The sequence below is a fragment of the Sinocyclocheilus rhinocerous genome, unplaced genomic scaffold, assembly GCF_001515625.1.
Source record: "Sinocyclocheilus rhinocerous isolate Xijiao unplaced genomic scaffold, SAMN03320098_v1.1 scaffold631, whole genome shotgun sequence".
In the NCBI taxonomy this organism is placed as follows: domain Eukaryota; kingdom Metazoa; phylum Chordata; class Actinopteri; order Cypriniformes; family Cyprinidae; genus Sinocyclocheilus; species Sinocyclocheilus rhinocerous.
In genome coordinates this window covers 237,718-255,322 of record NW_015656501.1, presented here as the reverse complement: position 1 = coordinate 255,322, position 17,605 = coordinate 237,718, and the positions used below count along the sequence as shown (strand labels likewise).

Here is a 17,605-nt window from a genome sequence, read left to right as displayed (position 1 = left end):
TGAGTGTATGAGTATACTTGTGTGTTGGTACTATGAGATGGAATATTTCATTTCTTTGGGATAAGAAAGGCTTAAATAATACCATGAATCAGAGGATAACATGAATCAGAGGATAATGGGAGTGCGTAAGACAGAGTGAATCTGTATCAATCTGGTTTCACTGAAACTGTTGTAAGTGCATGCATATTTTTATAGGGTGGATCAGATAATCCTGAATAAAAGGGTGTTGATATATTTAGATGAATGGATGGATGAATGGAAGATGAAAGGACTACTGAAATAACTTTGTGGCATTTACAAGATAGTACTGGATAGTTTTGCACACTGATAAGGTTCATATTTTAAGAAAAATAGTTTTGATTTAGGTTTTTGTGTTCTGTAATTCAAAACACTCCAATCAAACACTTTATTTGAGCCAAAAAGCAATAAAGCACTTAAACATATCTTAATAAAGAAAATTGAAAAAAAAAAAAAAAAAAATCATTGTAAATAAATAAATAAAAAGAAAAAAACATATCATGCATTATGTGTGATGATTTTACTAAGATTTATGACATTTATTAGCAATAAATGACTACAGAAAAGTTTATGTGAAATAAATAACATTAAATTCTATGAGGTGACTTGAGATATTCCTTATATTGTGATCAACTTACCAGGAATGCAAATATGTGTGAATTATTAAGACAGAAGAGTTATTGGTTACAGAAGTGAGGCTATACTTAAATGAGATATCAAAACAGAGGAACTCTCAAATAATTTTTGGCATTTTGGCATTGAGGCAAAAAATATATATATATATGTATGCCTATTGAAAGTGCCTTGAAAAGAGTAGATCAAAAAGAAAAGATGGCAAGAGCAAACAGCTTATAATAAAATATTTATCTTTTGATATAACATGCACGATTGCATTAATAGTCTGAAAACAATAATTTTTATTAATGGAAAGCAGGGTTTGTATTTATCAAAGCACTTTCACTGATGTCTGCAATATGTATGTCATGTGAATTATTCCATTGTCAGCTAATCTCATAAAATGTCAATGAAATTATCTGTCAGAGTGTTCCAGTATTCAGGAAAATGATTTACTGTCACTGTGTTACCTTTCAAAACGTTGTTTAGTCTTTTGATGTAGTCATCTCGATTTATTTATATGTAATATTTAATCTTGCATTAGGTATGGAGTTTTTACAATTAAAAACAATATGACAAGATTAGAGTTGGTCTAGGTAATCTTTCTTTCACAGTTAATGACATCTGAGCTTTATTTCACTTAATTTCTCACATTTGACTGCGGTCACATGGTGTCTCATTTCCTCTGATCTGTTTACAGCACACAATAAAAATATCCCAGCAGTAATAAAACATGCGTGATAGAGTTTTTATTTTTTCTGCACGTTATAAAATTACAAGCCAGGATTATTACACATTCATATGATACATTACAACGTATAATATAGTGGAGCTTTAATGAGTGGTAGCTCACACACCGTCACCTAATAGGTTGTTTACTAATAGGTCGAAAAGAGTCGATTCCTCGACTCTGAATAGCCCTAAAGTTGGGGTCGACTGCAGCACTCTTGCTGTGGACTCTGTTGCTGTGCCAGAAATCGCTCACTTGCTCGCTTATTCTCTAATAGTGCATGGAAGTTGCAATATATCAATAAGGAGTGAACAAAATAAAGCTGGAGCTGTAACAACTGTCACATAGGCTACTTTTATCCTAGTGCACTTAGCTTACTTTAAAAAGAAATAACAGTAACAGTTTGAAATTTGGCCTATACCTCCGTGCCAGTTTTGTAGTTTAACTGATGTTATATTAATGCAATGATTTATAGTGATATTATATTAATGCAAAAGCCTATACATTTGATTTTCCCTGGTTAACCTATTTATTATTATTATTATTATTATTATTATTATATTATAACTATTAACCTTATAAGGTTATAGCCTACAAAACCAGTTCCAAAGTAAGTACAATTGAAAATTCAATTACAGGTTACAAAATCAAGAAAATATCATAAAAATGACACAGTGAAGTTTTTAAAGCGTTTTTGAAAAATCACTTACTCTGCCTTTAAGGGCTTTGGAGTGTCCAGGCAGGATTTAAGTTCCTTACAAAACCAAAAAAAAAACAAATTGGCCTCAGCACCCTGACATATACATTAGTGTAAAAAAAAAAAAAGTCATTTGCTAGAAAAATATAAAGTAATATTGGTCCTTAACTTTGTCAAAATTGTGATGACCAAATAAAACACTTTTGTATAATAAATAAAAACTCTGTGATGAAAATGCACCTGCAAAGAGAAATTCTTCCAGAACACAATTGTGTGTGTGCATTCCCAGAAGAGATGAGAATGGTTAACCTATTTGCGTTCAATAATTAAACTAACCACAGATCATTAAAAACTCACATCAAGAATAATCGATAAGTGTAGCCTACATTATTGTATGTAATTCTGTATGTATACTGTATTTATTTTTCATATCTTTAACGGTCCTGTTCAAGGACCTTTTTAAGACAATGATAATGATCATGTGCGTTTAGCGCCATCAGCCGACCATTATAATGAGATAAATTCATTAAAGAATATTTTCTTTCTCGTGTATTCAATTCTAACAAAATATTCGACCACGGCTGTTTGATTTTCCCCTCTGTATCGCTTAATTGTTTTTGAAAATTGTTTTTTAAATATAACAACTCTTTTACAAGCCTGCTCGTTTTACGACCTTTTTTTATGCAACCCAGTCTCATAAAAATACGTACCTCTGGGTACTTTAAATCTCCCAGCATATTAAAATTGTTTTGAAGTCATAACATGATATTATTCAAGTAATTGTGCGAAAATTACGCCTATTAATCGAAACTCTGTAAATGTGTGTGAAAAGGAATAAAAGGTGTCGGAGTTTTACTGCCTCTAGTGTTCATTTCTTTTGGAAACTGCAGTGATATGTACTTACAGTGATATGTCTCGCGAAAATGTGCCCCCGGGTACGTTTTTGCCATGAGACCAGGTTGTCTTTATTTTGCTTTTCCATATTACTGTTGAAAAGTTGTGCAATAGCTCATTATTGCCTCTCTGCGGCCTAGATGCGAATGACACTTCACTCACCTAGAACTAAACATATAATTGTTATCATTCCGAAGGACCACAAAAGACGTTAATTTTGTTGTTTTAAAAATGTTTTGTTTTCACTTATGCATAAGCCCCGGTGACGTCACAAATAGAATTACGTGACGCGCGTGTGAGATTATAAAAAAGGCTCAAATCTCACTTGCTCAATTTTTAGGTTTGAAGTAGTCGGATAGCAAAGTACGGTGTTAACTGTACAACAGTGTTATAGGTACAGCTGTGCAATCATGGGTCTACTGAGGAAACGATTGTGTTTTTCAAGATACCAAGTAAAACGTGCTAAATGAAGAAACCTTCAAATATGGGTTTTATTCATCATAATATTTGTTTTTATCTGCATTTTAGGTCTTCCAGAGGTGCAAGAAGTCCTCGACACGCCAGCGCGTTCATCAGCAGGTGACAACACTGACTCTCCAATGCGTTTGTCAGCAGATGGCAACTTTGACTCTGCAGTGAACTCCACAGCACATAATGGCATTGTCTGTGCAGTGGGTCCCTTAGCAAATGAGGGTATTGACTCTGCAGTGAGTCTCACAGTAGATGAGGACATTAACTCTACTGTGAGTCTCAAAGCAGATTGGGATGTTGCCTGTGCAGTGAGTCTCAAAGTAGATGTAGACAATTCCTGTGGAGTCCCAAGGAAGACGTGGGCATTGACTCTGTCATGAGTGCAGCAGCAGATAGGGACATTGCCTGTGCAGCGCGGCACAAAGTAGATGAGGACATTGCCTGAGCAGTGCGTCCCAAAGTAGATGGTGGCATTGCCTGAGCAGTGCGTCCCAAAGTAGATGGTGGCATTGCCTGTGCAGTGCGTACCAAAATAGATGGGGGCAATGCCTATGAAGTAAGTCCCACAGTAGATGGGGCCATTGCCTGTGCAGTGCGTCCCAAAGTAAATGGGGGCACTCCCTCTGCAGTGCGTCCCAAAGTAGATGGGGGCACTCCCTCTGCAGTGCGTCCCAAAGTAGATGGGGGCACTCCCTCTGCAGTGCGTCCCAAAGTAGATGTGGTCACTGACTCCAACAGTAGAGCTGGACAAGGGTAAGTTTACTGTCATAACCCAAAACAGCTGTAACATTTAAGTTTTCCATCATTTTAATTACCATTTAGCTTTGTGCAGTTCACTTAAATAGTTTTCCAGTGTGTCAAATGAATTTTAATTACAAAACAAATAAAAATAACATTTAATGTAATCAACATTTAGGCCTACTTCTCTTCTAACAGATCACATTTGTTGGCGGTACAAATTTGGTGTCAGGCTGGGTGAAGGAGGATTTGGCTCAGTGCGTAAAGGGATTCGCTACAAGGATGGTCTTAAAGTATGTTTTTTTTTTTACTTAATGTATCTTATGTTAACTATTTAGAGAACTCAACCTGTTTAATCTGTTAGACTGACTAAACATGCTTTACTAGGTTTTACATTACTGCTTGGTATTTAAATTCACAAAACGTCTGGGGCCGTTTCAATAAGGAGGTTCAACCAACTCTGAGTTGAAACTTGAACTCTGAGTTGACTTACCCTGAGATGGGAAACTCTGAGTTTTCGGGTTCAGAACAGCCCAAATGAGTTAGTTCAGTCGACTCTGAGTAGGTTGACCCTGTTTAGCGCGTGCACCACGACTATGAAAAGCCAAGATCAATGGAGCTCCGAAATTGTGATTCACAATGGCAACAGCGCCACGGCAAAAAGAGGTCCGCATACTTCCGAGTCAATACGTAACTTTAATTCTTAATCACTGTTAGGCTATAATATCAAAGGTAAAACGTGTCAGAATGGTACATTTTCATGGTATCCTGCAGGCAAAAGAAAAAACAAACAAATAATGCAGCTAAACATGAAGTATAAAAGCATAATTCAATCAAGGTAAAGCTTTAAGCATAAAAGGTTCATGAGTGTAGGCTACATGACTAATCCTCTCCCGAAGTAAATGTAACTCCCTACTAATTAATGTAGCCTCCTCATCTACAGGATTCAGTATAAGAGGACATGCCGTTTTTGTCACTTTCAGAGTGTCTGCATGATGAAAATTTATGCAATGAATGAATGTACCTGCACTGCAAAAAATGCTTTTCTTACTTAGTATTTTTGTCTTGTTGTTTCCATTCAAAATATCTAAATATTCTTAATTAACATTTAATTAATTACTTAATTAATATGCATTTTCATAAGAAAAATTACATAAGGTATTTAGTCTTTTATGTGTCTTTTTTAATTTATTTAAGATATCTGTACTTTTACTTGAGTATGGCTTTCAGGTACTTTATACACCACTGGGGACATATCCGAACAGACTAAAGGCTGTAAAGCAAAAGGTGGCTTAACAAAATACTGACACAAGGGGGTGAATCACTGAGTTGATCCTTTTTCCAACTCAGTGATTCGTTTTTTTGTTTGTTTGTTTTTTGGTTCAGAGGGTCAGCTTTTTCTGTTTATTGTGAAGAAGATTTTGGACATTTGTAGGCTATGTGACCCTATATATGCAAAATCAATAAAAAATTGATCCCAAACTGTGGATAACTCTTAATTAAATGTGTCTTTATTTCTGATTTTACTGATTCACAAGATTTTTGTATGCAGTTGATCAAAAATTGCATTATCCCGTAATATGATATTAAGTCAACAAAAATAGTTTCCAATATTTAATAAAAATTATTTTTTATCTAGAAACATGCTTTTGACAAAAGTTGTAAATTCGGCTTCATTTGAGTGAACTGAATTAGGAAAGAAAGCTTTTCGATATGCCGCATAGTGATTGGAGTACTTTTTTAAATGAATCAAAGAGTTTGGTGTCACAATCATTGATATGTGAGCTATTAAAGGAAAAAAATCATAATGCAATGTTTTTATGTAGGCTATATGTATTGTGTTGTTTTGTTATTGTACTGTGAAAACCTCTGTGCTTGACACTTCCAATTTTTTTTTATTTCAGATAGTTTTTGTCTTGGTTAAATAAAGGACAATAGTTAGCCTAAATCAAAGAGCAATAAGGCCTTGAGAGGTCGACACCAACTAATACAGCCCATATAGCCTACCCACTATTTGGGTCTCACAACACATATTTATGCTTTTTCTAGTTTAATGTTAAATTTGTAGAATGAGAATGAGAATTTATGCTAGCCTGACCACGATTTAATAATATTTCAGTGCTCAATATTTACCCCACCTTCGTGAAAGTTATGACGATGTATATGTTTCTCTTTTCAATGACGTTTTTATAGGCATCAGCTCCACTTAGCGAGTCGACTCCAAAAGAGTAAATTATTAAAGACTAGCATCAAGAATAAACAAATCAGTATGTATTTTTCCATGTACCTTATTTATTTTAAGTTATTAAAGAATATCTTCTTTCTCGTTTATTTAATTCTGACATAATTCGACCACGGTTGTTAAATTTCTCGTGACATTTCCCTCTGTAAAATTAGGTCTAAGCAACAGCTAGGTAACGATGTTGATCATTTCAAGGTCATTGCTAAATTGGACTAATTTTGAGTCACCCTAAAAGTGTGTTGTTTAGGGAATTTAAGGCATCACCTCACTGTAGGCCTACATCAAAACAGGGCCAGGAATAATACAAGACTGCAGTCGTTACACAGTTCATTTATTGTCCAATAAATTAAGTTTGTAATAACGACTAGGCTACAATCTTGTATTGTTCCTGATTCTGTTTTAATGTGAAGTAAACGGTGGAAGTTTGTTATAATCTACAGTGTCTGTGTAATATTTAACGTCCTTAATGTATACATGTTAAGACCATTTGAAACACTGGCCCCAAAAAGTATTTAGGCATTTGATAGAATATTAATACATTGTATTTAATAGCCGTTCTGCATAGGAACATTACGCCGGCAAACGTGTTATACATAGATGTGTACGGGAAATGAAGTTTTATAACATGGTGTTTCCGCTACACCTTGGAATGAGACGGTAGGCTATGAAACTACAAATCCCAGAATGCGCCTCGCCGTCAGCCGGCGTAATCATCGATGGGTGTAATGTGCAGTCTGCCTGAAACTGAAAGGAAAGAGTGCAATTCAGAAGCAGTGGAATTAAGGTTCTGAAACCTTCAGGTTGGTGATATTTAAAGAGAACTTTCTCTAGAGCACCTTTATGTTTTTCTTTACTTAATAGATTCAAACTAGCGTATGATATTTGACGGTTTGCAGGAGCGTGTGGGTGAAACTTGCGGATATGACAGGCAGCATTACTGAATGAGACAGAAGTTGCTGTGTGTTTGAGTGGTGACTTATGGAAATGTACTGACACAGTCTATGGTTTTGACATATATTTCACAAAAACTTTCAGGCTAGAACTGTATACAGTATAGAAATCATGTATCCAACGTAATACATTGAAATTTCATGATATTAGTAAGCATAAATACGATCTGTAAAGCAGAAAACAGTTACTTATTAGTTTATATGTAAGACGTGTAGCTGACATATTTTTAAAACAACATCGAGTTTGAGGTTAAAATCTATATTTGATATAGACACGGTATTTAGAAGTGCCCACGATAACAATATCGTGCATATTCATTACCGTGATATATCGCATTACCGAATACCGGCACAAGTCTAATTTGATATAAGTGGTCGCTTTTTTCTTGTAGGTTTTAATCACCTTTTAGGCTTCACTAACTTTTAAATGGACCTTGTGACAAATGAATTTATAAGACAAATATTCCATTCAGTTATTGAGGTTATAAAAACTATGCATATTAATTAGAAATTAATTTGCAAAGTTCTAAAATAGTGTAAAATAGTCTTTCAATAGTGTTAGTTGGAGTAGCATGCCACAACACGTCAACTTCCCAAATACATTTCAAGTCAGGTGTTCACGTCTCTTTCAGGTGCATCATGTGGGCACGTGTGGGTTTGATGGGTTCAGTGGCCCTCGGGTCAATGTTCTGGTCTCAAAAGAATAAGACTGAAACCTCTCCATACGAGCTTAAATTAATTCAAGTTTTATTCAGACATGGAGCGAGAACACCACTGAAATCTATACCAGATGTTTTGGAGGTAAGAAGGCTGACTAGTGTCAATGGCCAAAGTTTCACCATATTCAATAATTTTTTTGTGACTTAAAAACAGTAAGGTTAAAAAGATTTTTTTTTTTTTTTTAATAATAAGAACAGTAATTCAAAAGTAGTACAAAAGAGGGTAGAGGAAAAACAAAAGAATCTAGAGAATGCACAAATGTGGCATTTATTCTTAATTGTTTAAACGTCATTTGTCAATTTTAACATACTCCCAGACAGTGGCACTGTCATATGTCTGTAATAGTCCACATGTTGATGCCAATTATATCCAGTATGACGCATGGTTTCTGCACCCTTAGGCACAATGGGTCCCTCAGCTACTTGTAGCGCCTGCTCACACAGAAATAGACTATATGGTTACAGACCTGCAAGGGGGCCCCAGACCCCCAGCTCCTGTGGAGGACAGCTACAGAGCCAAAATACTGACAGTGAGTTTGTTTATGCATTTGTGCCACATTCTTGTACAATGTAGAGTGTTTTACACACAGTGTTAGAAAGGGCTCAGCCAGTGTTTTGCCTACTGAAAGGCAAATTTGGTTTAAAATGGACCATAACCAATCTAATTAGCAGGTTTTGTGATTCCTGTCCACACAAATATTAAAGAAATAGTTCACCCAAAAATGTACTCCCCCTCAGGCCGTCCAAGATGTAGATGAGTTTGTTTCTTCATCGGAGCAGAGTTGGAGAAATTTAGCAAATTTTACTCACTAATGGATCCTCTGCAGTTGATGGGTGCCGTCAGAATGAGAGTCCAAACAGCTGATAAAAAAATCTAAATCCACTGTCATACTTGTTTAGAACTGTTTTGGAATGCTTTTGCTTGTAAATAGTGTTTGAACTATGCATATTTCTCTCCTGATTCAGACAAGATGACTTCTGAAGTTAAGTTATGAAGTTCCTCTGAAGTTTGAGGTTAAAAACATCTTAATGATGGATTTGTTTCTTACAAACATGCAGCTTTTCATTTTACAAGACATTAATTGATGGACTGGACTGGAGTCATGTGGATGTGGATTACTTGGGAATTGTTGTGATGTTTTTATCAGCTGTTTGAATTTTGATGGCACCCATTCACTGTTGAGGATCCTTTGGTGAGCAAGTGTTATGCAAAAATTCTCAAAATTTTCAGGTGAAGAAACAAACTCATCTACTTCTTGGATGGCCTGAGGGTGAGTACATTTTCATTTTTAGGTGAACTATTCCTTTAATGTTACTCCAAACATTAACATTCTAGAGATTTGTGTGCTTTCAACTTAATGGGAACAGTTTGGCAATGCGCCTGTGCACAAAGCGAGGTCAAAAAAGAAAAAGATTTATTAAGTCTGGTATAGAAGATCTTGATTGACCTGCAACAAAGCTCAGACCTGAACCCCATTGAACAGCTTTGGGATTGCAGCTAAAATCCCATTACCCACATCTGTGATGCTGTTGGGTCTGAATGGTAGCAAATCCCTGCAACCATATTCTAACATATAATGAAAATCTTTCTGTGAAAATGCTCAACAAATATGGCATGTTGTTTGGGTGTCCACATAGGTTTGGCCGTATAGTGACATTTTCAACCATGTTTGTGTAGCGTTTTGAGTGCATGTTTGGAATGGAGTGGATTGATGGTAAATGGCAGTTTCATACCAGACATGATGTAAACATACTTAACTGTGTTTAAATGAAAATTGTGCCAGGCTGTCATATTAAGAAAAAGAATGACTTCTGCTTCCATAGGGTGGAACTTATCCAGGTCAGCTGACCACACTGGGCATGCAACAGCTGTACGATCTTGGAGTGAGGTTACGAAAGAAATACATACAGGAAGAGCCCTTCCTCACACCTTCTTTCAATCCTAAAGAAGTTTAGTGAGTGCTGTTGACGATTCTTTATTTAAATATATTGTTCTGCACCATTTGTGCTACAGAGAAGAATGCCACCCTAAACTGTCTTGAGGAGAAAAATCTTTACTATAAGGTTCAATTTATTAACATTAGTTAACTACTACATTAATATGAACTAACAACAAAAAATACTTCAAAAGCATTTATTAATCTTAGTTTATGTTCATTTCAACATTTACAATTACGTTAATAAAATCAAAGGTTATATCTGTTAATGTTATTTAATGGACCTGAGCTAACATGAACTAACAATCAACAGTTGTATTTTTATAACTGAATGTTAACAAAGATTAATAAATTGTGCACCTTGAGGTTTTGACTCACCCTCATGTCATTCCAAACCCATAAGACTTTGGTTATTCTTTGAGACACAAATTACTTTTACTTTACTTTACTTTTAGTCATTTAGCAGACGCTTTTATCCAAAGCGACTTACAAATAAGAAAAAGTAATTAAAACTAAAAGCTAAAACTCTATAAATACTATATATATATATATATATATATATATACACATTTAAGAAAAGAAAATAAATTTATATAAATACATTCAATATATATATATATTAATTTCATTTCCATTTTGTATGTTGAAGTACTGAAATAACTCAAATTAAATAAAACTAAAACTTAATAAAAAAAACTATATATAATAAAAAAAACGAATAAAATGACAACATTACTACAACTGTTAACTAAAACTAAAATAGATAACTAATACAAATCAAACTACATTAGTTTATCAGTAATCCTAAAAAAATAACACTGAGCCAAACACACATGCTAAAATAACAACAACTTACTGACACATAGTAAGAAATGGTTATAAAAAAACTGAAACAGAAGTGAAACAAGTAGTAGGAAAGAGGAGAAATAAAAAGCGATACTTATCATCTGTGATCAGTATATATATATATTGTAATACTGGAGACATCTCTATTTCCTTTGGGTGGTGAGAGTTCTTCCTTCCTAAATAAATGAAATAAATCAATAAGCCCGGTGGAGTCGCACGGTAGAGTCGATGGTCTTTACACTCTTCGGTCTTCACACGACCGCTTCCGCGGTAAACCTAAGCTTCTTTTTTATTCGTTTAACAAAACTCAAATTGAATTCAGCTGGACACACTTTCCTGTTTATCACAACAAATGGCCAAGCAAAGTGCATGACACTGACAAGGTACGCGATACCTTGATAAATTGAGTTCATATTAAGCAACTGTATCTCTTCAAGACTCAGAATTTTCATTTTTGGGTGAATTATCCCTTTAACTAACGTAACTAATTGGACCTTGTAGTTACCGAAAAATCTAATAAATTATCCTAATATACATGAATATGTTTATGGCTCTGAATTGCATCATTAATCTAAATGAGTAGGATGGAATTTCTGCCATTAATTTACAGCATTCGCTCTACCAACATTGTCCGCACCATTGAGTCGGCTAAGTGTTTGGTGGCAGGACTGTTCCAACAGGAACAAGCAGGTAAGGTGGCAGCTCAGCTACGCTTCTTTGTGTGATTTAGTTGAGTAATGGATGAGATGAGCATTACACAGTCTGTGTTTGATTTTCTCCCACTCTAAGGTGTTGTGTCCATCCTCACCGATAAGGCAGAGAACGAAATCCTCTATCCCAACTATCACGGATGCAAGCTGCTCAAGCGGCTAATTGGGTAAAACCTGCTTTGATGATAAAACTTGCTACTTTGATAATAATGATGATAACAAACATTTATAGAGAACCATTCATACAGAAATGTAGCTCACAATGGAAAGTTAGTTGGAAAATATTAGTAGTAGTAGTTAAAAAATTTATTTAAATTCAAGAATTGGAAGGAGATTTATCAACTCGTAAATGTTCCTAAATATTTAATCATCTTTTAAAAAAAAAATTTTAAATTGAGGTTTTGACATTATTCTTTCCTGCTTAAACAATATTCTAATAATATACTTTAATATCAGAAATCATTAGATCAGTCCCATACTTTTGAATGGTAGTGTAAATGCCCAAAAATGGCTTGTAATTGGTTTAACGCCATGTGTCTGTGTTTGACTTTTGTCCATCAAATGTAGTCACCGTTGGGGAGATTCGTCCACGCTTCCTGACATTGCTGCAGACCTACAGAGCATCCAGAGAGCCTTGGGGGTCGATCCTCATCAACATCTTGACTTCATCCTCATTAGAGATGACATGGTGGCGCGAGAGGTAAAGTGCTCGATACATTCTACAGATATATCCGAGTTGGCCTTGTTTATCAAATACAGTACTGTTATATTATTGATCCTAGTCCCACGGCCTGCCGCTTCCTACTGCTCTGGAGAACTGGAGGAGTATTGTGGAGCAGAGAGCAGTAGATATGATATGTCACATCTATGAGCCCAGTAAGAGGTGAGGAGCCAGTGAATCCTGCAAAAGAGTCTTGAGAAGAGAATTTATATAGTTGCTTACGGTTTCAGGCCTCTGTAAAGACGTTTGTGCTTTTGTTTGACCTCAGGCAGAATTTACAGCTGTGCGTGGGGCCGCTTTTCCACATACTCCTTATCAACATAGAGGATAAAATCCAAGGCACAACCTCTAAACCAGACAGGTGTCTTCTTTTAGAACAACATATCTATTGTTTTGTCATTTAAAACCTGACTTCTTCGAATGTTTTGGTTAAAATATGCTTGTACAATCCATTTTTAAACATTAAACTGAAGTGTCCACACTGTGCACCTCTCGACCTGCTTTCCAGACAGTAAATTTCATTTGCAAAACTTGAGAGGTGCTGCCCCACAGTGGCCAGACTCCGAGATAATGTGTGTAAAAGTCCAATTGCTGTTTGTGCTTATTAATATAGAAAGTTGTTCCTGTACTCTGTGCATGACACCACACTGATGCCATGTCTCATGGCTTTGGGGGTGTTTGACATGAAATGGCCACCGTATGCAGCTGACATCACACTGGAGCTATACCAGCATCGTCAAACTAACCAGCACTATGTTAAAGTGTCCTACATCGGCCAGGTAACACACACAGGAATCAGGGTGTAAAAAGCTAAAAATGCTATATGTAGCTCAAATGTTTAGGGTCAGTATGATTTTTAAGTGTTTTTGGAAGAATTCTCTCTGCTAACCAAGGCTGCATTTATTTGATCAGAAATACAGAGAAGCAGTAATATTGTGAAATATTATTGCAATTTAAATGAACAGTTTTCTATTTTAATTTATTTTCAAATGTAATCCATTCCTGTGATACAAAGCTGAATTTTCAGCAGCCATTACTCAAGTCTTCAGTGTCACATGATCCTTCAGAAATTATTCTAATTTGCTGATTAGGTGCATATTTCTTATTATCGTCAGTGTTGAATTAATTAATATTTTAATGTCTTTTTTTTTGTGGAAACTTTTTTTTTTTCCAAGTTACTTGATGAAAAGAACAGCATTTATTTTAAATGGAATTCTTTTGTAACATTGATCAAAAGTGACAGTAAAGATATTTACAATTTAATGCATCCTTGATGAATATTAACACTTAAAAAAAAAAAAAAGTTACCGGTATTGTAACTAAATAGAATGTTTATTTAGGGGGCGGGGGTCCCTAAATAAACGTCACTGAACATTAGCAACAACTTCTTGCTTGTCGTTAAAGTGTCCTTAATAAGTTATTTATACCTACAGGACCAAAAAATCCCAGGCTGCAGTGATGTCTACTGCCCGCTGCACGAGTTTAAGGAGGCATTGGCTGTTTACGCTCTACCTGATGAACGTTACCATACCCTCTGTGACAGTATTGATGACCATCCCAAACTCTGACCTCATACTAGCTCTCAACTCAACCTTGCCCCAGAAAACGCAGATGTTTTGCACCAACCTGGTCTCTAGAAACCTCTGGAGCTCAGGTCTCTCCTACATGGATTCAGTTGTTCATATTAACAAAAGAGCAATATCAGAAGTCTTATTGTCAGGTCCTTTCCTATTGTTTAAGGAAACTGCTTAATGACTCAGCGTACACTGCAGATAAACATTTTGCCATTTGTTACATCTGTAAACAAGTTATTTTACAGATTTTCAGAATATTAAGCAAGCATTTCACTGCAAAAATATTGATGATGCGTGTACATTTGTGCACAACTAGTCAAATGGGATTTAGTGTGGAATATCTTTATTAGGTGCCTTCATTTCAGAGTATCAGTCATCTGAAACTGCTACAGATTTTGCTGAAACATTTTAAAAATATTTGATGTTTTAACATCAAATTAAGTGCTGTTAAATGTAATATCAAAGCAGAAATGGTGAACATTTTCTTACATATTCACTACTAATATGCATATTAAATTATGATACAATAAAAAATCTTTAAAAGTTTTAAATGTGATCGATATTTTATAGTTTATTTTACTTTGTGCACTCACTAGTGTAACAAGCCAAAATACCAAAGTACACAGATAGACATGAAGCAAAGTGTAAATTTTAAAATTCAAAATTTATTTATATGGCTATTTGGTCGTTCTACATTTCAAACTTGTGTTTTCAGACAAAACACCTCAACATTTAAAACGTCTTCATATAAGTCCATTGCATTTTATGTTAAAGAAGGATATGCATTAAAAGCCAGACAAGGAATTTTCAAAGGGGGAGGGGGGGAATCACATTAGACATTTCGGGATTCCCTTATTTAAAAGACACAGTCACTGTCTCATTTTGAAAAGCTGTAGTCAAACAATTGTTTTCACAAAATGGTACATACCAAAATAATGGTATTTAACCAATGCAGGTTAACCATTTTGTGTTTTTTTTTTTTTTTTGAATAACTAACCCCATTAACGAACCTTCATTTTAAAATTCCTGACTAATTTCTGTAATGGTTTTCTACAACACTGCCAGACAACCACACATTTAGGGCAGTCCACTAGCTCCACTCCAACAATCATTCAAGTACATCCCAGTCCATCGCATCTTTCTTAGGTTTCAAAACAAAGCGAACATTAAGTGCACTCAAGACTATGCCATTTATAAAAAATAATAACAATAGTAATAACAACTGTAGTAATTACATTAGTAGTAACAAATTTAAAGCATTCTACACAATTCTCATTATACATATATCACCTTGACCATCAGGCTCCGCCCCCCTGAGAAATACACCATGGGTTCAAGTTCTGGTTCAACACATCTGTATCAATTGCAAAGCAACTTCTTAATAGCTTAGTTACTTAAATAACAACAACAATTATTGTGAGGAAAAAGACCATTTAAACCATCATAACATTATTTACATAAATTGAACCTCATTGTCATACATCACAGATCCTTGGTATTTACAGCGTTAATATTTAAAGAAACAAAGCTTTGCTCCTCTTCATTTAAGCTTGTGGCTTTTTACCTGAAATTAAGGACAAAACTATTTAAATTCTCATGGAAATTCAAAAACCTACGGAAATATTGAGAAAATCTCTGGATTACAAACTGACCTCACTGAGCAGCAATGCACTGGCGGCATTTGTAGATCTTGGGATTATGTGTTCTTATGTGATTCCTCACATTTCTCTGTCTGAAGAAAGTTTTGCTGCACAACTGCAAGAGAGAGAATTAAATATGAAAGCCAGATATAGAAGTCGGTGTGGGAAATGAAAACTTACTGTAGTGCTTTTTTTTTTGGTCTTTTGTCACTTTTATAAAGCAGAGAGTAGACTGAAATGATGGAGTGAGAAAGGAGAAATGGATTTGAGAAATTCTGCGAGGCGGATTCAAACCCACTCTGCTCTATCAACATGCTCGACATGCGCAAACCGCTAGGTCACAGCTCTGATGCTACTTTTTTTTTTGCAAAAAGGATAAGCAGGGGTGCACATAAGTTTTTCGGTCTGGTTCTCATGAGAGCACCTGGAGGTTTGATTGGTATTCACACTACAGAGTGTGACTCATTAAATAACTATTTAAAAAAAGAAATATTAATAGTGATAATAGTATTATTGCATTTATTCATTTTGTATTTTAATTAAACAAAATAAATAAAATAATCAGTGTGATAATACTACTATATAAAAAAATAAGTTGAGTATAAAATAAAAAGTTATTTTATAGTCAGGGGTGAAGTTTTCTAGCCTGGTTCTCATATGAGAACCTGGAGATTTGGTTTGGTCCTCACACGGCACATGGTGTGACCCATCAAATATAACTATAAAAAAAAATAATTAATAATAGTGATAATATTATTGCACTTTTACTTTTTTTTTTTTTTTATAAAATAATAAACGAAATAATAAAGTGTGATAATACTATTTTATTTTTAAATAAAAAGGGAGTATTAAATACAAATACAATTATTTTATAGTAAACTTAAAAATAAAATGCTAATATTTTATTATTTTTTATTATTATTATTTATTATTTTAATTTGAACCTTAATTATTATTTTTAATTTGAATTATTTAAATTTTTTCATTTTCAAACTTAAAATCAGCAAGTTTTTATTTTGGCGAGTTGCCGGCAAGTAAGTATATGCGCTTCCGGGTTTAGCGCTGCCGATTGTAGAGCGTCAGTGAATGAAATGTCAGTTTTGCATTGTGCTTTAAAAACGTTAGCAGGTAGCCTAGATTTATGCTATGCCACACTCTCCTTCAGTTTGGATAGAAATCTTATACAGTACAGTTTGTCGATCTAAAATGTTAATTGTGCATTAACAGCTGTCAACCATGTCGGTACGCAAATGCGCGCTCTGAACTAATTTACACAGCGCATTTATTATTTTGGTCGCGCATGCGGACCACTTATGTGCACCCATTTATAGTACACTTAAAAATACAATGCTAATATTAACACAGCGCATAGCCTAGATTTATGCTTTCGGTTTGAGTGGAAATCTTATACAGTATTACAGTTAGTCGATCTAAAACAGTGATTGTGCATTAACAGCTGTCAACTAGGGCTGTCAAAAATAAAAAAAATTCGAATTTCGAATATTCGTCAAATTTAAAATAAAAATCCGCATTCGAATTTTAATTGTGCGTTAAGGAGGCAGCCTTATCAGTGGCGCACGAGATGCGATGACGATGTATGTGTCGTTGCATTATAATGTTTTTGTTAGCCTATCCAGTTGAAGCCACTAGATGCGGCGCTGCTGCGTTGTTCATTAAAAATATTGCGGAAAAAGAGAACATCAATGCGGAGAAAATCTTGTTTACATCAAAACCAAGCCGTTCACACAGAACATATTTCGCGCATTTTCTAGAGGGACATCTATCAATGTTGCACTCGCATGTTGCACAAAGGAGCCGCATGTTTAGAAAGCCATGTAAAATTAATGCAAGTTTAACTTTGAAAAAAACATATATCGAGACTTTATGGTGGGGTTTTTTCCCCATCCCACTGCATCTCATGTTTTTAAAAGAAAAATGTACTCTGTGTGATTGGCTTTCCGCCCTTTGTATTAAACTATGCATACATACATGATGCTGTTTTGTTTAAGCAACTTAATTATAATTGGTTTATAAACATTATTTTAAACATTATGCACTTTTTTTCAAAGATAGTCATGTTATCTTATGCTTTGAATAAACGTG

At 34.8% G+C, this 17,605-nt stretch overlaps 2 protein-coding genes across 5 annotated transcripts in view; one reads left to right on the top strand and one right to left on the bottom strand.

Annotated features, from left to right (window-relative positions):
- The first annotated feature begins 7,103 nt into the window (after positions 1-7,103).
- LOC107720144 (lysophosphatidic acid phosphatase type 6-like) lies at positions 7,104-14,271 on the top strand. Its single transcript, XM_016527774.1, has 11 exons — positions 7,104-7,205; positions 7,988-8,156; positions 8,476-8,604; positions 9,899-10,029; positions 11,468-11,547; positions 11,647-11,734; positions 12,135-12,267; positions 12,350-12,450; positions 12,557-12,649; positions 12,902-13,067; positions 13,722-14,271. The coding sequence occupies exons 2-11, from the start codon at positions 7,995-7,997 to the stop codon at positions 13,854-13,856; spliced, it is 1,218 nt and encodes a 405-aa protein (XP_016383260.1). The 5' UTR covers positions 7,104-7,205; positions 7,988-7,994; the 3' UTR covers positions 13,857-14,271.
- Positions 14,272-14,850: 579 nt separating this feature from the next.
- LOC107720115 (uncharacterized) overlaps positions 14,851-17,605 on the bottom strand; it is a 16,858-nt gene continuing 14,103 nt past the window's right edge. For 3 of the 4 annotated variants that reach the window (XM_016527722.1, XM_016527724.1, XM_016527725.1), the window contains 2 exons: positions 15,515-15,617; positions 14,851-15,426 (listed from right to left, as the gene is read on the bottom strand). In XM_016527722.1, the coding sequence (XP_016383208.1) occupies positions 15,516-15,617 (102 nt within the window). In that variant the 3' untranslated portion in view covers positions 14,851-15,426; position 15,515. Of the gene's footprint in view, positions 15,427-15,514; positions 15,618-17,605 lie in introns of those variants that run through there. The other variant, XM_016527723.1, reaches the window with a different exon arrangement.